This window comes from Lissotriton helveticus, chromosome 2_1 (genome assembly GCF_964261635.1).
Source record: "Lissotriton helveticus chromosome 2_1, aLisHel1.1, whole genome shotgun sequence".
Lineage (NCBI taxonomy): Eukaryota > Metazoa > Chordata > Amphibia > Caudata > Salamandridae > Lissotriton > Lissotriton helveticus.
In genome coordinates, this window is record NC_136059.1 from 1,729,936,725 (window position 1) to 1,729,961,215 (window position 24,491).

Genomic DNA, 24,491 nt, shown 5'->3' on the forward strand with positions numbered 1-24,491 from the left:
ACTCTGGTAATGAGGACCAGGAGGAAGGAGAATTGGATAATAAGTCGGAATCGTCGGAGTATGAGGATTACAATGCAAACAACCCTCTCCGGCAGAACCTACAACATCTGAGTCACCTCCTGTGGACATTGCCTCATTCCACAAGATCATGGATAGGGCAACAAAGAGGTTCTTGATACCTATGGAGTAGAAACAAGATGAATGCTTCTTATATGACTTCAAGTCTTCGCAACAGAAACAGAGTTGGACCATTCCAATTATTGAGTTCATATGGAAGGAAGGACTGAAGATCATGTCCAAACCTAATTCTTTACCAGGGGTGCTCCCAAGAGTGGATAAAAAATATAGGGCGCCTAATTCAGCTCCAGCATGCCTCATTGGGCAAGCGAAAGCAGACTCTGTGGTAGCACAGGCAGCGCAAAAGAGATCTTCTAATCCATCAGCTCAGGTTTCTGTGCCGCCAGACAAAGACGGGAAACGTCTTGATTCAATCAGGAAAAAAGTTTCTACAATTGCAGCTACGACTATTAAATTCGCAAACTCTCTGGCCATATTAGGCAGATATGAGAGGCAGATGTGGTCGGACATCTTGCCGTATGTGGACAAACTTCCTGAGCCAGATCGAGCGGAAGCAAAGAAAATCCTTCAAGAAGGAGAGTGCGTCTCATCTGAGATGATTGATGCTGCAGTGGACGTGGCTGCCACAGGTTTTCGCCAGCTAGCAGGTGCAGCTGTTCTCAGGAGACAAGGATGGTTGAGAGCAATATCTTTTAGACAGGAGGTCCAAACAAGGATTATAGATATGGCTTATGATGTAGAGCATTTATTTGGAAAGCATGTAGACGATGCGCTGGAAGCCATCAAGAAGGATACGGATACAGCACATTCGCTGGGCACACTACAATACAGGAAGTCTTCCTTTCGTGGAACAAGAGGAAGAGGGAATTTCTCTAATAGAGGAAATTATAACCAACAGCGCTCCTATACTTCCAACCAGGGAAACCAAAGATACCAGCCATATCGTCAACAGACTTACGGACAAAGAAGGGGAAATTTTTCTCAGTCTAGAGGAAAATCCAATTATCGTGGAAGAGACAGTAAAAAGTGAGAGACGCATCCTGCCGCCACTTTGCCCCAACCCGAACCAAATTGGAGGAAAAATATCCCAAAATTACTTAAATTGGTCCAAGATTACCACGGACAAATGGGTTTTAGATGTGGTGGCCAGAGGTCACATTTTGGAATTCGTAAAAACTCCTCCAAATTGTCCCCCAAGAGGACCTCCTCCAACACATCTCAAGGAGCTGTTTGCCCAGATCAATATTATGATTCGAAAAGGAGCAATAGAGAGGGTTCCTCATCATCAAAAAGGGAAAGGTTTTTACTCAAGATTTTTCCTTATTCGCAAGAAGTCGGGGGAATGGCGACCCATCCTCGACCTGCGTGCCCTCAACAAATTTCTCAAAAAACTGTCATTCAGGATGTTAACACTGCAGGAAATCCTCCATTTTCTTTCGGCGGGAGAGTTTATGGCAACACTCGACCTTCAAGACGCATACTTCCATGTTCCAATTTTTCCCAGGCAACGGAAGTTTCTAAGGTTCAGAGTGGCAGGCAGGGACTTCCAGTTCAGGGTTCTTCCCTTTGGACTTCGTTCAGCCCCCAGAGTATTCACAAAGATGCTGGCCCCGGTGGCAGCCCACCTTCGATTGCAGTCAATACAGATATATCCGTATCTAGACGATTGCCTTATCAAGGCCAGTTCTTTCAACATGGCAAAAACTCACATTCAAAAGACTCTGTCACTGATACAAGACCTGGGTTTCACAGTGAACTTCCAGAAATCACGCCTGACGCCAGCAAGGAGAAAGACTTTCTTGGGAGCGACATTAGACACCAAGCTCGCCCAAGTATTTATCTCAAAGGAGAGACAGGAAAAGATACAACGGCTGGCTGCTGCACTGTTGTTAAAAAGCTGCGTTTCAGTGCGCATGTTCAAGTCCTTCATGGGAATGATTTCTTCCTGCATTCTTCTCACCCCCAATTGTCGTCTTCTAATGAGGCCCCTGCAGGAGGAGCTCAGTCACCAGTGGATTCAGGTGTCAGGGTCCTTCGAGGATATCATAAACATAACACCAAGAATGCGAGAAGCGATTCAATGGTGGAGCCAAGGTTGCAACATACAAGTGGGATGCTCTTTCCTCACGGAAGTGCCCCAGGTTCATAGTAACAACAGACGCGTCAATGACAGGATGGGGTGCACACCTCCAGGGCATGACGGTCAGCGGCAAATGGGACAAGATCCAAATGAAATGGCACATAAACAGGCTCGAATTGCACGCCATCTTTCTAGCCCTGAAATCCTTTCAGGCGACCCTAGAAGGTGCCACAGTCTTGATCCGGACAGACAACACCACCTGCATGCATTATCTAAACAAGCAGGGGGGCACGAGATCAGCCCGGCTGTCGCACCAGGCACAAGAGATTTGGAATTGGGCCCTGACTCACAATATCCATCTGTCAGCTGTCCATGTCCCGGGAGTCGCGAATGTGTTAGCGGGCTCTCTCAGCAGATCCGCGGGTTGCACTCACGAGTGGGAACTACATCAACCATCTCTAGACCGCATCTTTCAGACATGGGGGCATCCGGATCTGGACTTGTTTGCGACGCATCAGAACCGGAAATGCCCATACTTTGCAAGCTGGGTTCCCCACAAGGACTCATGCGGGGATGCCCTTTCGATGAGTTGGTATCAAATATTCGCTTACGCTTTTCCACCGATACCACTGATACCGAAAGTCCTCAAGAAGATGAAGAAGCAACCATGCCGGTTGATCCGGATTGCTCCACGATGGCCCAGACAATACTGGTTCACCGAGCTGCTCCTTCTCTCGGAATGCAATCCGATCCAACTTCCTCGCATTCCGAATCTTCTCTCTACCCACAAGGGCAAGGTGTATCATCCGGACCCGAACTTGCTGAAATTGTCGGCTTGGCTCCTCAGCACATGGAATTTGCACACTTAAACATTCCGCAGGATTGCCAGGAGGTGCTGGCGAAGCCAGAGCTCCATCTACGATCAAAACCTACAGACTTAAGTGGAAACGTTTCTGTGCATGGTGCCAGTCTAATGGTCTTCATCCCATTCATGCCAAGCCAGAGCAAATTCTACCATTCTTTTTGCACTTGGCCAGATTGGGTTTGGCACATTCTACTCTTAAGGTCTTCCTAGCTGCCATTTCTAGATATCGTCAAGATGGATCAAATTCTTTGTATTCTGTACGGATTATACAACAGTTTTTCAAAGGATTGTTTCGTATGTTTCCGCCTGTGCGGAAACCTCCTCCTACATGGCATCTGAATGTCGTACTAACTCAGCTCATGCGTCACCCTTTCGAACCGATCCATAAGGTGGACCTGAAATTTGTGACATGGAAAGTGTCGCTGTTACTAGCTTTAACATCTGCTAGAAGGGTTAGCGATATTCAGGCTTTCACATCTAGATCACCTTTCATCCAATTTAACACTGACTCGGTAGTACTGCGTACTAATCCAACGTACATGCCAAAAGTGCCTTTGGATTTTCATTTAAATGAGCCGGTTGTCCTCAGGACTTTCTTTCCAGCCCCGCAGTCTCCAGCTGAACGAACACTGCATTCGCTGGATATTAGGAGATGCCTCAAATTTTACCTCTCAAGAACATCTACCATCCGCAAGACGGACCAGCTGTTCGTGGCTTATGGACGGTAGCGCCAGGGCTGTGCAGTTTCAAAACAGACCATTGCTAGATGGGTCTCCTCTACAATTGGAATTTGTCATCAACAAGCCGGTAGGCCCTTACAGGCCTTGCCAAGAGCGCATTCTACAAGGGCGGTTAGCTCTTCCACTGCCCTTTTTGCTGGTGTGCCGCTTCGACAGATCTGCAGAGCTGCTACGTGGTCTAGCAGGCACACTTTTACTAGACATTACTGTCTAGATTCAGCAGACGATGCAGATGCTTCGGTTGGAATAGCAGTGCTGCGTAATCTTTTCAAATAAGGTGAGCCTCTGTTTCCACCTCCTCTTTTATGCTCTTTAGACGTTTTGTCAGATGTTGATGATTTTTGTTTTACATGTATACTGTGTATATATATATATATATATATATGCCATTCTGACGTCTACGAGCATTATGTTGGGAGTATTGCTTACTATTCTGATTCTGGCATGTGAATCTATGAAAGACACCCCTAATACTGGAGAAGAACAATAGTTACTTACCTGTAAACAGGTGGTTCTCCAGTATTGGTGTCTTTCATAGATTCACATGCAACCCGCCCACCTCCCCCCAGAGACTCACTCGGACATTATGGAGTTTCACTCCTGTGCAGAAAATCTGAGAGCTTGAGCCTCTGGGGAGAACATTCTGGTGGGTGCTGTCGCCTGATTGGCTGCAGTTTGGACTAACACATAATGACTAAGATAGTCACGAGTGGGGAAGTTTTTTGTACTGTAGCTGGTGCTACTTACTTCCTGGTTTGGTATTTCTGATATTTGCTATATATTTTATGGCATATTATTGCTTTTTTATATACCGTGGGACTCCTACTCCGACGACGGGGAATGATTCAGGCATGTGAATCTATGAACCCCCTAATACTGGAGAAGAGTTAGATATATGATCACTGCTTCTTGTTTATCGATTGAGTTCATTTGATTGTTAGCTGTGCACCAGGTGGTGTATCGCTTCCATTTTGCGGCATGGCATTTTCTTATTGTTTGTTTCCTTGCCTCCTTTAGGATTTCCATTGTTCGTTGAGGCAGGTTGGGGTGACCAAATGCTTCGTATTCAGATGCCAAGCCGTTAGATGTAGTGTTGTTGGTGCCGGATGAAAGATTTGGCCCTGTTGCATTGTCAATAGGTCTTTGCCTATTATGATTTTGATTATTTGTCCCCTGGGCAGTTCTAGCAGACTTGAGTACCATGTCAGTCTTGACCACTGTGGACTCCGGTGTAGACTGGAAACTAATGTAGTATGCCTGCAGGTAGCACAGTCAATGTGTAATTGATCCTATTGCAGGGAAGGAAATGGACAACCTGGCTGCTGCTTGAATTATAAAATACAGGAATAATCATGGTTTCGTGCACCCCTCTGGACCCAGGTGCAACTGTACCTGCTGCACCAATGGAAGTTACGCACCGGAGGTGTCTCCAAAGTTGTAGCCCCTGTTTAGGCCTGGATTAAGAAATCATATTGCATTCTTGATACTATGACACATTTAGGTTTATTGTTTCATAACCTTTTCACAAAACTCTTTTTCAGTGACATTTACATGATGAATAATGACTGACTTCAATGGCTTCAGATGAGGAAATTCCCCCGTGGGAAGGCAGCGGATGCTTGCTGGCAGCAGGCTGACGTTCGCATTATGACTGATGTTCTCAGCTTGCTCTTGAACTCATCAGCAGCATACCGGTTAAAAGAGAAGGTCAAGGATGACTCAGCCTTTCATCTGATTTCATTAGAAGTGGGATAATTAAACAGGCAGTTGTGATCGCGAGTAATCGTTAAACCTGCCCCATGAGGGTGCGTTACCGTAAAGAAGACCCTTTGGATAAAATATCTGGCTGATATGTTGGCCTTCTTGGTGCTGTCCGTGTACTCTGTACTTGAAACCGAAATACACAACAATGCCAGAGCATGAAGTAAAACCAACAAACAGGATTTTAATCTGTGCCGTGGACTTTAAACAAGAGCAGGTAAGGAGGGGTGTTCCGCTTTTCTCCACTCTGTGCTTACCTTTTGCCTCCTTGCAAACGTAAGTACAGCCCAATCTCTGTAGAAAATCAAAGTAGTACTAACCAACTAAGTGGGCTAGATCATGAAATACCACAAAGGGAACTGCAGAGCTGTTCAAAGCCAACCGCATACTGAAACCATAAAACTGCAAGTCTGTCTCTCGCACTTCATCATCCAACACACTGCCACATGCTGCGTCCCCCAACCAATCCCCCGGTGCGCCGCACGGGTGGAGGCCGGTTTTGGGTCCCTGGGGGCCGATTTTATTTCAGGGCCGTTTTTGCAGCAAAATCGGCCCTGTAACAAAATCAGCCGAAAACCAGCCCTGGCAAAGAGCTCGCCGCCCCCCCCCCCTCCCCCCGGAGGCGGGGGGAGGGGGGGGCGGCGGGGACCGACCGAGCACTTTGCCAGGGCCGGTTTTGGTTCCCAGTCCGGCCCTGCCCACATGATCACCGCACTTCAGTGGCCATCACACATGACATGGAAACACTTCCCACATAGGTTCAAAATAAAGACAACTTTCTTCCAAACACACACCCTACTAGGTGTAGCGTGCTACCAATCTAGGCAAGCACTTCGGTGCCTCACACAGGGGTAGTAAGCCTCTATATAAAGTCTACAATACTATACATGGTAAAGGAGGCCGTGTGTCAGCCATATGGACCAGTGACAGGGTTCACTGCAGTGGACTTGCCACAGGAGGGTCTTAGACCTGCCAATTCGCATGGTGCCATCCTGTGTCAAACAATATCGGCACCCTTCACACAGACACCAGCTTAAGAGCAGATACTACACAGTGGCAGGAAAGACTAGCTGGACACAAATCCACAGATTAGGTTTCCAGCTCAATTTTGGAGGTTCTGAACAGATGATGTGAAAACACCACAGGATACTAGCGGTAGCCATAGCAAGCTTTTCTGTTTCCTGGAGGGAGAGGTTAGTGGGCACAGAAGTGCCTCTCAGATACTGTAATAATTATTTTTAGTTTATTGGTCACAGAGGATATTATGTTGTGCAATAACATTTTGGAAAAAAAATTCTGAAGGTATGTGCAGGAATTCCAACGAGGCAGAAGAAGCAGGTAATCACAGAGGCTACAAAAATTGTGCCCCGGGGATGATGATTTCAGATATGCGGGGAGGCACACTGCCACAGTAGCGAGGAGGAGTGGGATCCGCCAGTGCTAGAGGCATGGCTTTCCTGCAACGCCCAGCCAACAGATGTGTGCCTGTGATCCCGAGTATGCAACAGAATTGAATGCGACACACACTTAAAATAAGTCCTTGTGTATTGCAATGTTTGCACTTTCTACGGGGCAGAACGATACACGGAACAGCCAATGGCATGATTTAAGAGACAGATACTGCTCCTGGTAGAGTGAAAGCCCACTCCAGGTGTCCTAGGTGTATCAACGCAGACCTTACAAATTCTCTAAAAAACAAGGAAGGGAACTTCTTTATCAATACTGCATATTCCACATGCCTTCGGAAGTGACAACTGCATTAGTAATATACTAGAGCACAGCTGGTTTCCATGAAGACTATTTATAGTTTCGGCCCTAATAACTATTAGTCGTCTGACATGCCGAATGTTATGGCTTGTGATGAGCGGTTAGCAGAGAATGGGCTGGTCAAGCAAGTCACCTGGAGCTTAGCTATAAACTGTACATTTAGGATATGGAATTTCCTTGTTGCATGTTTGCGTTGTGTTAATGAAACCTATGTCGACGCAATACAATAATGGTCAATGGACAAGTTATTGGGGACGTAAAGCTATTAAAATAAGCATTAACAAAATCAATATTTTTGACTAATGGAGAGAGCATGTGAATAGAAACACAACATTCATACAAATATTCACAAGCAATACACATACATGCAGATCAAGCAAGATATCCGCAGATATCTATGCCTACTCGGAGCAACAGAAATTAGGCTTCCGTGAGCAAAGACCTTTAAATCACTCGTAAATGTAAATGTAAATGTTTACTTGTAAAGCGCACTGTTACTCCATCTCGGAGTGTCCTGGCGCTGTATACCGCTGGGGAACCCATCCGGGCTTTCCCTGTGAGATGGTCCCTCATGGGCACCCCCAAGGTGAAGCCAGGCATCCCCGGTGCTGATAGGGCCGTTGTGGAGATTAGGCAAGCTATTGCCCAGAGTTGCAGAGTGGGACCCATGGTTTAGCTTAGGCACCTAGGCAAGAATTATCGAGTCCGCGGACATTGACCCAAGACCCTGCCGCGACGGGAATTGAACCCTGGTCCCGGGCCGACCTCTGCTTCAGGGTCTGCTGCTTCTAACCAGTGAGCCACACTTCTCCACACTTCTTGTGAACAACGGCCCCATGATTGTCGTCCGAGCACACAGTCCATCAGAATCCCTCTAGGATGGCTGTATGTAGCGCACTATTTGTTCTACCTATAGCATAAAGCTGCACAGCGCTAGGGGTGAGAGGGTTGTGGAAAGCACAATGAAGAGGGGGACTGCAGAAGGAACCTTGTGAATGGCATGATCTTCCCCGAATGTCTGCATCTCCCTGAAAGGAGCAAAAGCGTGCAATCCACTCCCAAGCATCAGATCAACAAGAAGAATAAAGAGAAAGGGAGCAGGCAAAGAAAGGATGGGTTAAACAGGAGGTGAGGCAGAAATGAAAGGGGAAAGCAAACAGTGTGAGGAATTGAGCCTGACTAAGAGAATACCAGAAACCCTTGTACACAGACTCACAACGCAGAAGCCTAGACACACATGGAGATCAAATATACAGCTACACATGCATACCCACAAAATGCAGGCAGTCAAACATACCCACGTAGGCACACAAAGGGACAAATAGTTATTGAGAAATGAATGGATTAAAGCCATGTAAGAATCATATTCACTTAATCTTCTGTAACTTTACTGGGAAATGAGATTTGAGATATAGGAAATGGTGGTATTAACACCTATTAAATCATTGGCCTTTTCCTGGAGAAATGACTTCTACTGGAAAATGGAATACTGTAGAATCCATAGGAAATATTCTGATGCATGTCCTCGCCGCTTGGTGATTGGAAATAGTGGTGTGTGTGAAATATTTAGCTGAAAAAGCAAAATCCACCTTTTTAGGTCTAGCTGAAGCTAACTTTAGCTGTTTGAGACACCTCATGCCATGAAAACTTTACGGGTGCATTGGCAATGCCAATAGGTCTAACTTATAACTGAAAGTGGCACTGGTGAATATGCACACTCAATAGCACATCTTTTATGCAATCTGTCACTCATCCTTCTCACTCATTGTGGCATTCACCTACTCAATCATCCACAATCAATGCACACAAACCCAACAAGCAAATGAAAATAATGAAAGTAGAAAAAAAGGAAAAATGGTGAGGCATATGCTGGCAATAAAAAAGCTAAAATTGTACTACATAGTGAGTGCCAACTTGGTATAGTATTATGCACTGTACAGCATTGTAGTAGTGATCCAAGATTGCGGACATTGTATTGTAATTGTATTGTAATTGCATTTATATAGCTCTTACTACCCTTGACGAGGTGTCAAAGCCCTTTTTTCGACACTCCGGAACCCAAGAAGGATTAGTGTTGAATTAGTATAGTGAAATACGAAAGCAATTTGAGTGGTGGATAGGTTAGTCAGTTATTTGGATTCAGAAGGATAGCGGAGGGATAGAAGAGGGAAAAAGGTTTGCATTTATATAGTGCTTGCTACCCCTAATGAGATTTTATGAAGCTCTTTTTTCAGCGAGTAGCCCGCTACTCGCAACCCATAAAGGGTTAGTCGTGAATTAGTATAGTGAAATATGAAATTTGACAAGTGGACATGTTAGTATGTTATTTTTTTTAAAGTATAGTGGAGGGATAGAGAAGAGTGAAAGATTTAGATTTTTTTTGGAAGTCATAGGAGTAGTGGGAGGCTTGGGATGAATAAAAAGGGATGAGGAGGGGAAGAGTCAGAAGGAAGAGTTTAGAAAGGCTTGTTTTGGGGGATCAGCATAGTAAAAAAAAGGTACATGGAAGGTATAGAGATGCATAAAGGAAATAAGTATAAGTAGATTATAGATGCATTCGATAAACACTGGTTTTCAAGTGTTGTACTTAAAAAAATAATTTTACATATATAGGTACATATCTATAGTACAAACAGATGCTTATTCCCAGAGGGATATGCTATATCTTTGTTTGAGTATGGTGCTTATGTGGGGAAGAGCCAATTCGTGAGTAGCTTTCTGAAGATAAGGTGGATGTTGGTGGATCTTAAGTTGGGGGTAAAGAGTTCCATATTTTGGCTGCTTGAATAGAGAAGGACGTGCCACCCATGTTTTTTTTCTTGCATCTTGGGATTTTAAAGCGAGATGCCACTCTAGGGCGGAGGTTCCTATAATGAACGTGTATAGTGATTTTATTACTGATGAAGAGCAGTCCCATTCCATGTATCGCTTGTGGGCGATACAAAGCAGCTTGGACGTGGATCTTCTGGCAACCGGTAACCAATGCAGGGCCTTCAAGGCAAGGGAAATGTGTTCGTGTGGTTTGATATACCAAAGTAGTCTGGCAGCCGAGTTCTGAATCGGTTGTAGTCTTTTCATAGTCGTTAAAGGTGATCCGTGGTAGAGACTATTGAAGTAATCAAGTTTGGACATAACAAGGGAGATGGCAGCTTGGACTTTGTGTGGAAATCACAAATGGGGAAAGATTTGTCGCAGAGTTTTTATAGTAGCAAAGCTTGATCTGGCTAGTTTCTCCTCTTGGGCATTCATCGATAGTTTGGAGCCCATGGTCATTCCGAGATTTCTTACTTCCCTCGATATTTTAGGCGGTGGTCCCAGTTCATCAGGCCAGATGGCAAGCGGGTCATAATGTTTCCAATCGCCATACGCATGTAATTCCGTTTTGGAAACATTAAATTTGAGATGGCTCCACATTATCCATTTATCTACTGCTCTGACAATTGATAATTGATTAGTTTCCAATGTCTTTGGGGCTTTCCAGTTGAATGAGTATTTACGTGTCATCTGCATGGTTATAACACGTGAGGTGAAATTGATTGCTCAGTACCGGTAATGACTTCATGTAGATGTCGAAAAACATGAGAGAGATGATAGAGCCTTGAGGGACCCCAGCTTTTGTGGAGTATGGTTTGGACGAGAAAGGTAGGGTATGGATGACATTAGTTCTGTTTCGAAGGTAGGAAGTGATCCAGTCTAAGCAGTCCCTTCTGTGACGGCTTCGTAGAGTCTTTGTACGAGAGTTTCATGGTCAACCATGTCAAAGGCAAGAGAGAATTCCAAGAGAAGTAGTGCAACAACCCCATTGCAGTCAACTGTGTTCTTCAGGTCATCCCAGATGGCAAGGAGGGCAGATTCTGTGCCTCTTCCCGGACGGAATCCCGTTTGGAAGTCTGAAAGTATAGCATTGTCTTCAATGAATTGTGACATCTGGGCGAACGCTGCTCTTTCTATCAGTTTGCCCAAGAAATGTCCATTTGTAATGGGTCTGTAGTTGTCAGCGTTCAGTGGGTCCAAGTTTGTTTTCTTCAGTAAAGGACGTATGTATGACTTTTTGAGTTCTTCTGGAAATATTCTGGTAGTTAAGGAATCGTTGATAATTCTTCCTACTGGATTGGCAGCAGAGGTTGTTAACCCCTTCCACGCTGATGACGAGCTGGGCTCGTCATGAGGTAGCCTCCTGCTACGCTGATGACGAGCCCAGCTCGTCATGTAACATGCGCTTTCGGAAAAACTCCGCGTACGAGCGGAATTCCGCCCGCACGCATGCGGTTAAAAGAATTGTCTTGAAAGTTTGCTACATGGAACTCTTAAAAGTATTAGCCATTTTGGATCAGTAGGTCAATTAAACACTATGCATTTTACTATCCCAATATGGTCACTAACAGAGCAAAAGAGCCCAAATTTGAAGCGGCCCATGGTGACCCATTGCTCCATGATGTGTGCTGTTATGTAAAGAATATGACTAACATTCAAATGGACCAGTGGCTGAAAATCGCTGACCCAAGCCTCCTCTATGCATGAGTATCAATGTATGTACTTTTTTACTTTTATTAATACGAAAGCTCAGCAGACATCTAATGAGGTCAGATCATACCAAAAAAGTGCCTTAAAACACACACAGCCAAGCACTATGAAGAACACATACAAATATATGCAACATGTCAGTTAGTAAAACAATATACAACCCTTCGTAAGAGGATCCAGCGAGTATTTTTACAGTGGAATGTTTCTACCGTAGGGTTTGTCTGAGGAGGTAACCAACACCAAAACGCTTGCCTGTAATTGTACAGGTAAGACAAAATACCGGTCTACAGGGTTAACAGAATGTAGAGTATTTTTACAGTGCAATGTTTCTACCATAGGGTTTGTCTGAGGAGGTAACCAACACCAAAACGCTTGCCTGTAATTGTACAGATAAGGCAAAATACCGGTCTACAGGCATAACAGAATGTATAATAATCCACCCGTAAAGCCTTCTGATCTATAATGCGCTTTTAACCATAAATAAGTCAGGCCTACTGCTTTGTTGTACATTTTTAAAATAAACAGATCAGACCTATGGAATCAGAAACAACTTTTATCAATGAACCCATGAGTCCTATGGCCTTTATTATTGGTTTGTCTCTATTGAGATGGAAAAGTCCCCTGCCTGGATGACCCAGTTGCATGGATAACTGGATTCCTAGTACTGATATTAGGTCTTGGGTGAACACAGATCATGTGTGCACGGGGTGACCTAGGCCTGTCTAATGGTAATGAGGTCTTGTTGTAAGAGAGGGGCACTCAATAAGCTACCTGGTTTCGCTATAGGGGAGATGGGCCGTGGATTCCCTCCTTGGTCGTCACCTACCCAGTCGGTCTTTAGACAGACTTCCTTTCATCTCTACGGTTGTCTCTTCCCTTATCCTCACTTTCTCACCTCCCCTACCCCCCACTACTTTTCTCTCTCCTTTCTCTCGCTCCTGACTCGCTCCTCCTCACGGACTGAGTGGTCGCTCCCTGTGTCCCTGGCTGACACCTGGTATCGTAGCGCTGCTCTGCTTAAGAATCACTTTTAAACCTGCATTTGTTTTCGCCTGCTGTGTGCCTTGTTTAGCGCTTTGTCTAATTAGCGCTCTAGCTATTCAATTTTGCTGTTTCCTAACATTGTTTGCGCGTTTGCCAATAGCGCTCCGCTCTGCTCCTCCCCCCGCCTCCATTTTGTTTGTTTGTTGTCGTCCTCGTGTGCCCGACCCGCCTCCCAGCTGAGCCGCCCTCCCACTGACTTAATATAGCGCTCCTCGCCCTGTAGACGCTGTGACTCGCTCCTCCTCACGGACTGAGTGGTCGCTCCCTGTGTCCCTGGCTGACACCTGGTATCGTAGCGCTGCTCTGCTTAAGAATCACTTTTAAACCTGCATTTGTTTTCGCCTGCTGTGTGCCTTGTTTAGCGCTTTGTCTAATTAGCGCTCTAGCTATTCAATTTTGCTGTTTCCTAACATTGTTTGCGCGTTTGCCAATAGCGCTCCGCTCTGCTCCTCCCCGCCTCCATTTTGTTTGTTTGTTGTCGTCCTCGTGTGCCCGACCCGCCTCCCAGCTGAGCCGCCCTCGCCCCTCCCCCTCCACTATCCATATATGACAGTTCTTCCCGCGCGCAGCGTTCACGCGCAGCGACCGCGCCCAATCCGCGCCGAAGGTGCGCCAAAGGTAAGCCCGTCTACGCCCGTCCGCGCCAAGACCGCGCCCAGCGCCAGACCCCCTGCCCCTCGCGCTGCCCAGCCCTCCCGCATCACCTACGATGCCGCCACCCTCCTAGCCCTTAACCCCGGCCGCGCCCCCAACTGCGTCCAAGCCGCTCCCATGGTCCTTTCTCTTGCCACTCCTGCAAATTCATCGGCACCGACAACATCTCCGCTACAACCACACCACAGATTCCCGACCCCAACCACCTACAATGCATCCTGCTCAACACCCGCTCGGTCCATAGGCATGCCATTGACCTCTGGAATCTACTAGACACCATCTCTCCAGACATCGCCTTCCTTACAGAAACATGGATGAACGCTTCCTCCGCCCCAGACATCACCATTGCCATCCCTGAAGACTATAAGATCACACACAAGGACCGTACCAGCCACACAGGAGGAGGAATCGCTATCGTCCATAAAAAATCAATCCACATCTCAACCAGCTCTGACGTCAACCTCGCCAACTCTGAACACCTTCACTTCCAGATCCACATCGACCCCAAGACCACACTCAGAGGCACCCTCCTTTACAGACCACCAGGACCCCGCGCAAAGTTCAGTGAAGACATCACGGACTTCATCACTCCACACGCGCTCCCCTCCAAAGATTACATCCTTCTGGGAGACCTCAACTTTCACCTTGAAAATAACAACGACCGCAACACCACCACCCTCTTGGACAACCTCGCCAACCTCGGACTTAAACAACTGGTCACTTCCCCCACCCACATAGCAGGTCACACACTCGACCCCATCTTCACCTCCAGCAATCATGTCTCCTTCAGCCACACCACGGATCTCCTCTGGACTGACCACAGCTGCGTTCACTTCACCTACAACAAGCCGAAACCCACCAACCACCTCCAACCAACTCTGCAAAGAAACTGGAACAAAATCACCATCGACCAGATCTCCTCATCACTCCTTCTAAACACCCCAGCCCACTCTTCTAACCCAGACCAAGCCGCCGCCAACTTCACCCTATGGTTATCCAACACCGCCGACATCCTAGCATCACTGAAAAAACGTCAACGCAAACCTGGCAGCAAGAAGGCCTCATGGTTCAACGATGATCTTAAGAAGTCCAAGAAACTCTGCCGCTCCCTTGAAAAGGCCTGGAAAAAAGACCCAACCACTAGCACCAAGGACGCCTTCAAAAACGCCACCCGCACACACCACCAACTAATCCGAAAGGCCAAGAAAACAGCATTCAAGGATCGACTAGACAACAACGCCCACAACAGCAAGGAACTTTTCAACATCGTCAAGGAATTCACCAACCCCTCGGCCAACTCCAACGACATCACCCCGTCTCAAGCCCTCTGCGACTCCCTAGCTCTATTCTTCCACAACAAAATTGCAGACATCCACAACAGCTTCGACAACCAACCCGGAGACCAACCCACCCAACCTCATGCTGAACATTCCCCCCCCCTCGAACACTCTTAACGACTGGAACCCAATCTCCACTGAGGACACCATCCGCCTGATGAACTCTATCCACTCAGGATCCCCCACAGACCCATGCCCTCACCACATCTTTAACAAAGCAGACTCCGTCATAGCACCGCACCTCCGAGACGTCATCAACTGCTCCTTCAACTCCGCCACCTTCCCGGAAAGCTGGAAACACGCTGAACTCACCGCCCTTCTGAAAAACCCCACAGCGGACCCCACCGAACTCAAAAACTACCGCCCCATATCGCTCCTTCCTTTCCCAGCCAAAGTCATCGAGAAAGCTGTCAACAACCAACTCGCCGCTTTCCTCGAAGCCAACAAATCCCTCGACTCCTCACAATCTGGCTTCCGAGCAAAACACAGCACTGAGACCGCCCTCATCGCAGCAACAGACGACATTCGAACCCTACTGGACAATGGAGACACAGTCGCCCTCATCCTCCTCGACCTCTCTGCAGCCTTCGACACAGTCTGCCACAGCACCCTTTTACAACGCCTCAGAAACATCGGAATACAAGGAAAAGCACTCGAATGGATCACCTCGTTCCTCACCGGAAGAACCCAGAGAGTCCGCCTTCCACCATTCAAGTCCGAAGCCACTGAAGTCATCTGTGGCGTACCACAAGGATCCTCACTCAGTCCCACCCTCTTCAACGTATACATGAGCCCACTCGCGGCCATCGCTCGCCAACACAACCTCAACATCATCTCCTACGCGGATGACACTCAACTGATCCTTTCTCTCACCAATGACCCCAGCACCGCCAAAACAAACCTACACGAAGGAATGAAAGAAGTTGCCGAATGGATGAAACAAAGCCGTCTGAAACTGAACTCAGATAAAACAGAAGTCCTCATCTTAGGTACATCCCCCTCTGCATGGGACGACTCTTGGTGGCCGGAAGCCCTTGGAAAAGCACCCACCCCGACAGACCACGCACGGAACCTAGGCGTTATCCTGGACTCTTCTCTCTCAATGAACAGACAAGTCAACGCCGTATCCTCATCCTGCTTCAACATTCTTCGCATGCTCAAAAAAACATTTCGCTGGATCCCCACCGAAACCAGAAAAACAGTCACCCATGCTCTGGTCACGAGCCGACTGGACTACGGAAACACCCTCTACGCAGGTACTACCGCTAAACTCCAGAAGAAACTCCAACGAATCCAAAACGCCTCAGCCAGGATCATATTAGACATCCCGCGTAACGAACACATCTCTGGCCACCTGAAAGACCTCCACTGGCTACCCGTCAATAAGAGGATCACTTTCCGACTGTTAACCCACGCACACAAATCACTCTACGACATCGGACCAGAATGCCTCAACTCACGACTGTCCTTCTACACCCCCTCCCGCCAACTACGTTCTTCCAGCCAAGCCCTCGCCACTGTACCCCGCATCAACAAGACCACCATGGGAGGCAGATCCTTCTCATACCTGGCAGCTAAAACATGGAACTCACTCCCCACCTACCTTCGCCTTACCCAGAACCACCTAGCATTTAGAAAGCAACTTAAAACGTGGATATTTGACAAGTAATCCTCCTCCCCTCCCTAAGCGCCTTGAGACCCTCTGGGTATGTAGTGCGCTATATAAATTCTCTGACTTGACTTGACTCTCCTCTCCTAACGTTTTGCTGATTGTTTGATGTAATGTGTAACTGTTCTTTTTCTGTTATATTGTTGAACAACATTGTTGCACTTCCTTTCGTCTCTCCTGTCATTTCCTCCTGCATCCTTCCTCTATCTCTGTTTCTCCTTCTCTCCCCTCTCAATGTATTGAGACTGAACTATTTTGTCTGATGCCCGATGGAGCTACCTGGTTTAGCTATAGGGGAGATGGGCCGTGGATTCCCTCCTTGGTCGTCACCTGCCCAGTCAGTCTTTAGGCAGACTTCTTTTTCGTCTCCCCTTATTGTCTCTTCCCTTATCCTCCCTTTCTCACCTCCCCAGCCCCCCCACTACTTTTCTCTCTCCTTTCTTTCCTCTCCTAATTGTATTGCCTATTTTTTTTAATGTATTGTGTAATTGTAGAACTTTTTCTGTTACATTGTTGATTCTCATGTAAAGCGCTCCGATACCTTCGGGTCTAGCCAGCGCTATATAGAAAACTCTTTAAATAAAATAAAATAAATAAATAAAATAAATCCATAGAGAGAACAGGCCTTTTGAGCCGGGTCCCTCGAAGGACTCATGTAAAGTTCAGCTGTTGTGCACTTAACACATCCTTGGCCTACATAGTGAAGTGTGTGTAGCACAGTGCAGCAAATGAAACTAGTGTGCGTGCTGGGTTGTATGTGTGCCTTTGTAGAGTACATATCTTGGAGGCCTGTGGATTCAATTTTGAAAGCCCACGGCGTGGAAATGTTAGTAGAGGTGAGGACTTCAATCCACCAGATGGAAGATGTGGATTGCTGACATTCCTGAAGGCTGGGATGCGAACACACATTGGAGTAAGTGAAGCAGGGCATCCTCTGTACACAATAAAAGGCCTCTTTGACTTCAGGAAAAGTTACTGGTCAGTGGTGTCCGGTCTCATTGTAAAGCGAGATGGTGGGTCTGATCAGGTTAACAGTGTAGAGACCCGGAATCCTGATAGTGGGGAATGCCTTTGAACCTTTATGAGGCATATTTCAGTGGAAGTTGACAGCCAGACTTGATCCCTGGCTAATCCGTTCGCCTGTGTTGTGGGTCAATTAGAACTGGAGCCGCTTCTGCGGTGGCAGACTGTCCCTTTGATAAATGAGAGAACAGGGGAGATTACACTTCAATGTAGTTAACACCCACAACAGCAATATCATAGGACCAGACACTAAATCACATCAGTCCCTGGATTTGGACTATAAAGGGGAGAGCGTTAGTCCCACAAACAGTTCAACAGTTCTGTTCAACAGGGAAAAAGATCCCCAAGACTTCTAGATGCTGGAACCAGGCTAGTGACTAAGGTCTGCTAGTCCCCCTGCTGGGTGAGGTGGCATCACCCAGTAAATCAAGACCACTTGCCTTCAGCCTGGAGCATCAGCCTTCTGCATGTCTGCAAAGATCAATGGACCCTGTAAGGATGAGGAAAGTGTCTGGAGGGAACAATGCCCAGTGAGTATCCTGCCAAGTGGATCCCTGTGACTACTGCACACAGGAGGTCAGCAAGCCCCATGTGCCAGGAGGGGGCCATAGTGAAACAAGGGTAGTACTAGTAACTCAGGATCCACAGTAGGTCAGGCCCCAGGGCAGAAGGAGTAAAAGGCCACAACCCCTAAGGTTGGGCCCAGCAGCCTGTGCTTGCCCCGTATTTTCTGAAAGAGGTTCCGACAGTCACAATAATCAACTTAGGCCTATTTTATGGAGCAAATGTGTTCCCCGGGGAAAACCGTCAGGCCTACAGTTACAATGTATTACTCCTCCTAAAAAGGTATACCTGGTATGACCCTGCAAATCTTCGGTCCCAGCGTCTGTCAGAGTGGGTACAAACACCTTGCAGACTACAGTTAGCGGTGATATTTCTTGTACCAAAGTGCTTTCTACATGTTATAATGATATGTAATAATAAGCCACACTTTAAAGCCTATTGAAGTTAACATATGCTTCTCAGGAAATAAGTCCGGCTTATTGCCTTAGTCGTAAATTTCAAATTAAAAAGATGAGACCTATGACATTCAACATTACGTTTTTTCGTAAAATGCAAAGTAAAAATATATATATATGACAAAAAAAAACATAACGTTTTCCAAGTAGCCAATTATCCCTATATGCTTGATTAGTAGATTGTCACCATAAACAACTCAGGCCTACTGTACTGAGCATAAGCTTTTCCACAAAGCAAAACAAGCACTCTTTCAGTGGAGCACAGACCTTCAGACCAATAAAAAGCTTTCAGGGAAGATCAACATGTTCACTTGGGGCGTAAGGCCATCTCTCAGTGCTATGTTTTAACACTCTTTTTATGGTGATCAAATAAGTTCTGGCAACAACAGCACAGTGAAGCTAAACCTAAAAATGTAATAAGTATCTTTGGGTGCCTTCAGCTGGTGGCCCTCATGTGTTTCTCCTACTTTGCCATTGTGTGGTTGGGCAGGCCATCAAGTTAATTAAAGTTCATGGAAGGTTACGTAGTCCCATTACTATTCCCATTAGGTTCGAGCAGTGGGCTTCAGGAAGTAGTCCTACACACCTTCTCTCTCACTCCCCATCACTTTATCCTGGTCTCCCTGTCCTCGTTTGTTCCACCACTCACTTTCCCACTGTCGTCATCCCCACCTCCTTCCTGTCCTCACTTGCCTTCATTTTCACTTTCCTTCTCTGTTTCACCTTGAAATTTCACTTTCCCACTTATCACTTTTCCCTCTGCACATAGCCCTGCTGTATCAGTCTCTGCATGCCCGTCACTCTCAGAATCTTTGCTCTCCTGATTGGCACGTTGTTTCCCTGTAGACGTCCCTCAACCAGTCTGTTCCAACGCATTTTGGTTTCCTCGCCCCATGCACTGATTGCCCTATACTCTGATCACAAAATAAGTTTCAGAAAACAGCTATAGATATGTTCTAGATTTCCAACAGAGATAGTGTTTTCTACATACAAATGACAGGTAATACCCATCAGCATTAGGGAGACATCTTCCAGAAAATACAAGCGTTGCACTGATTTGGCGTGTTGGAAACAAAGCATAGTCACATTTTTGCATTGCTTATATCCACTTTCAACACAAGGTGATATTCAAGGACATTAGGCCTGTTCACAATTCTCCGATAGCCTGAGATTATGGGGGCAACGGTGGACACCTGTGGGACCTCTAATAATGACCCAGTTTCTGCAGCCCATATACTACAAGAGCTTTTGTCTGACTCAATCGACCACTAGTAAGATCTTAAGGTGCAACAGCCCACCTCCAGAAAGTGCTGATTGACGTGTTTCAAACCTTTGGCGGCATATGCAAGTACCACATTTGCCTAAGGCTTTCTTTTTTCATTTTCAACTTTCAAATTGATTAAATCGTGTGACCTTGCGAGGTGCAGAATGCAAGAAGCGTAATGAGCAGGTCTGAGCATGCAATACAAACAAGGTTTTCCAAAGTCAACAGGTCTTGCTTGCCAGATCACTGACTTTGGCAATTCACGTTTAAGAAAAGCAAGACCAAATGGTTGGCTTGCCTGCTGCTTTTGCTACCACAAATTGTGGTTCTGTAACCTATTGACTACCCTCAGCAATCTGGATGGTCTGCCAGCTGAAAAAAGGAATGGTTGAAAGGCTGGCCAATCACATTGTTTCATCAATATGATTGGGCACCATAAGAGCCAATCCGTGTAGGGCCCACAATTGGGCCATTCAGTTTGTTTACCATCAGCCAATCCAAATAACTGTAGGACAAATAGCGCAGATCTCACATGCAGACTGGTAATCTTGCAGCAGCATGTGGGCCGCCGGATTACCCCCTGCCGTTTTTTTTATTTATAAATCTGTGACAAGTAGATTCCTTGATAAAGGAGTAAACAAAAAGGCAACAGTGATTTCTCAGTTGCACATCCATCTCAATTTGAGCACTGTGATATGAATCCAACAGTGGTGCTCTAACACTATAACACAACTGTTGTCACAGTGTGTAGAACTGAACCCTAGAAACTTCCCAGGCCAGTTATTCACAGAAAGTACAGAATAGCAGATCACTCACCACGTATAAATCCCTGCTGCCATAATAGTCTAAGTCCGTAGTTTATCAGCCACTAAGTTATAGTTGTTTGATGGCATTTTTAACCTAGCATGGTCCTAGCCTGCTCTTTTTTTTCATTCATAATAAAGTTCGTTTTAATGATTTATGTATCACACCAATCAGCCTTGAGAAATTCCTATAAAGGACGAAAAACATGTCACCTGAGATCATCCATGAGGAACTAACAGCAACACATCTACAAAGCGCCACTAAACAAGTGTAACTGTAACAAAAGGAGTTAACAGCAATATATATATATACTTATCGTCATCAAACAAAGCGGCAACTTCACTCCAAAAGGTGTTTGACAATGTCCAATTCAAAGTAGCGAGGTTTGGCAAAAATTGAGGCTGCCAGAAATCAAAGCAAGCCAGAACGGCCACAAATTTTTTAGTCACAGTAGAATATGGTATAAATAGGCAAATTATGATTCTTTTTTTTTTTTTTTTTTAAACAAAATTGGAATGGCATGGGTTGAGCCCTGACAGTAAGTAGAAGGATCAAGGAGTTGGTAAGTTCAATAAAAACTCCTGCCTGTGTTCTGACGGGGCTCTTGAAAAAAAGAAGAATTTGTGACCCGACTGTATTTTATATCACTACACAAAAGATATTAATGCAATTATGATAGTTCACCGTCAGGAAAGTATGCACTGATAATAAGACAGAGGCTGTTATCTACAGACTACATAAGGAGGTATTGTGAAACTGAGGATGTATATGAGGCGGTAGATGGAAAAGAACACTGTCCCACAGTGAAGAAGCAAGTTTGGGAATAAAATTGATCTTAAGTGATAGCGTTAAAACAAACAGTAGAGCGCTGTGACCTAGTGGCTATCTTCAGGCTTATTTCAGTACATTAAAATTATGGTTTGTAGTGCAAGCCTTTTTACTGGAATCTAGGCTGACGCCAAAATCCCACTGATTGAATAAGAGAAGCTTCTTGATAACCAAATTGTCTTCTCCAGAGATTCACTACTATTTGAAAATGAAATCTACCCGCCGCTACTAAAGCGCATCAGAGCAGAGGGAGACATCGCAAACCAGAAAAGCAACCAAAGCAAAAATAAAAAAATGCTATGAAAGACACCCACCATCTCTGATGTGCATATTTTTCCACAACAATTACTGGTTAAACAATGCATGATACATAATCACACTGAAATTATTAGTACGCATGTTACATACAAAAAACTGGACTTTATCCAGTAACTTTCATATGTTGTGTGGCTTTAGATTGACAATATCTACTTCCTTTCAGGCCTTCCTTTCCTCACTCCCAAATCACAGCCTTGAGCAAATGGGAAAGAAAGCCAGGAGGGAGACCGTTGATTGGTATAAGCAAGGACTGATGCCCAGCACTGCATTATCTTTACAGATCCACATCAAGTCTGTTAGGGCATGGGGCAGGAAGACACAGTAGATGGAAAGTGTGACTTTTTGACTTACCATGCCAACGCAGAACAGGATGAACAGTAGCAGCCATGGTAGGTCTGTGCAGCTGTGCTCCTCAAGAGGCTTCCAATCTCGTTTGGAACTCTGGGGAGAGGAAATAAAGGTCAAAGGTCATTCTGAGTGCCAAGGGCTCTCTGCACCATTATAGAACAAATTAAATTTTAGCTTCAACATTTAAGTTTTGAAAACAATGATGGTAGAAGAGATTGAAAAGTATTAATAACTAATAAAAATAAGTTGGGTTAAGACATTTACAAGATCCAGCTTTTAAAACCCGCTTTTGAAGGCTGGGCACTTTGATTCACTGCCCAAAAGCAGGGGTCAGCTATGGTTAAAGAACACTGCAATCAAACTGAGAAAGCGTCTCACTGCTAAGGTGGATGATTACATTTCACTATTATTGTGGTTCACAGAAAAACTCATTGGATGAACTGCAGAAAGCTAGAGTTTTTGGTCATGATCCTTGATGTAGACTGAGGTTCTTCAAAATGTGAGTCTTTTGTACTCGAGTTGCCTTACCAGGGAACGGTGCATCAGTGTAGGTGAAGCTGCTCCCTAGCCCTATATCAGAATAAACTGGGGTACCCTAGAAATGTGCCCCCTAATTGTGTCAACAATGAAGGAATGACAGGCAAGACTCATTTGTGGTTGATAAGCAATAAAAAGAATCAACAAGTCAGAGAAATGAAAAAGCCATCAGTCTTCAGATGAAAGGGGAAATAGTCAGTAATTTGAATTCAGGCTCCTTTTGACTCCCTTATCTCTGCCTCTGCACATGCCATGGTCCTTTAACTTTTAGGGATTAAGAGTCCACTTGGGACACTTTGAGGTACTTGGAAGCAGGGGCGTTATTATCAGTGGGGCCGAGGGGCATAACAACAACAGCGCCTCGAGCTCTGGGAGGAGACCTAAATAACCGTGCTGAAGTTCTGAATGTGAATGAGCGTAAAAAAAAAAGACTTCATTATGATTTTTCGTACCACATTTGCAGTGTGTTCAAAGACATAAGTCAAATGTCACTCTAGTATTCTGATAAACTACTATTTTTTCTTTTAAAAAGGAGACTAGTGTTTATTTTTCTTTCACTTACTTCAAAGTGAACTATGTGAAAACCTTGCTGCTGTGTAAAGAAAGGCTGCAGGATGTTGTTTTCTTCTACACAAAACAAAATTTAAAGAACAATAAATAAACAGTACAAATATTTCTAAATAAATAAAAACAAAGGCACAAATGAAGTGAGTTTTTTTCACCAAATTCTGAAGAGTGATGGAAACAAAGATTTTTATGGGGTCAAAGCAAATTAAGACCCTTTACTTGGTGATGCCCAAATGACAAATATTCGTTTAAACCCAATTTCCACACAATGTTTGTGCACCGTATAGTTATATCAGTAACATTGTATGTCTATGCAAATGTTGTTGTCTTTACAATGGAAAATATGCCGTCTGTAAATGATTGTGCTTACCAAACCATGATTTAGTAATATATTTGCGATGGTGTGCTCCTACAGACCACACCCTACCACTTTTCTGCTGAACGAGCTAGGCTCAATTGTTACACATGTTCTTTGTGTGATGCTGGGATTTTTCAGAATCCCGATGACTCCAGTGATGTGAAACAGATGGCAGCAGCGCCAGTCTGAAAAGTGTCCCAGCATCACTGCCTACTAGGGCCGCTGGGAGCATGCTCTTAGTTCTGTCAGATTCCGTCAGCTGTAGGAGTCAGACTCTGAGCAGCAGAACCTACTGAAGCACCTGCGGGGGCACAACGAAGGCCTCATTGTGCCCACACTGAATTTCTGAGGAGTGCACATGCTCCTTTTTGTAAGGACAAAGCGCGCCATTCGGCTCTGGCTGTCTCACGCCATCAGAGGTCAAAGAACAAGTTATGGCCGTGCTGCTAGGTGGCTTCTGAAGACAAGACAGTCATAGTGATCACTGGGTTTAGCCTTACGGGTGTAGGGCAGACAATGGCAGTTAGTAAAAGAGAATAGCTTACTTAGGACAGAGTGTTGTAACTGGGAAAATTAATGATCCGAGGGTTTCTTTCATTCCAAGCTTAACAAATGCACAGGTAACTTTCAACAACCTTTTGGGGTATTTAATGCACAATTCTTCCTTACTGAAACCATATGTAGGAATAGTTATCCTTCTGAGACCAATGGCAACCGGCCAGCATCTCAGAAAACAGGACACAGCTGTGGAGAGAGGTGGATCTCGAGTAACTGTTACACACATTACAGTGGTAGGGACAAATGAGCCAACAAATTAACAGGTAGAGCAGAGTTAAGGGTCTGTCTTGGCTCTAACAGCGAAGGCACGTACTAAACCATGAGGATATTGGGCATGGAAATCGTGCA

At 45.4% G+C, this 24,491-nt stretch overlaps 1 protein-coding gene across 2 annotated transcripts in view; it reads right to left on the reverse strand.

Annotated features, from left to right (window-relative positions):
• The window catches only part of SLC44A1 (solute carrier family 44 member 1), a 521,394-nt gene that overhangs the window by 366,123 nt on the left and 130,780 nt on the right, over positions 1-24,491 (reverse strand). For both annotated transcript variants that reach the window (XM_078676674.1, XM_078676673.1), the window contains exon 2: positions 22,127-22,216. In XM_078676674.1, the coding sequence (XP_078532800.1) occupies positions 22,127-22,216 (90 nt within the window). The remainder of the gene's footprint in view (positions 1-22,126; positions 22,217-24,491) is intronic.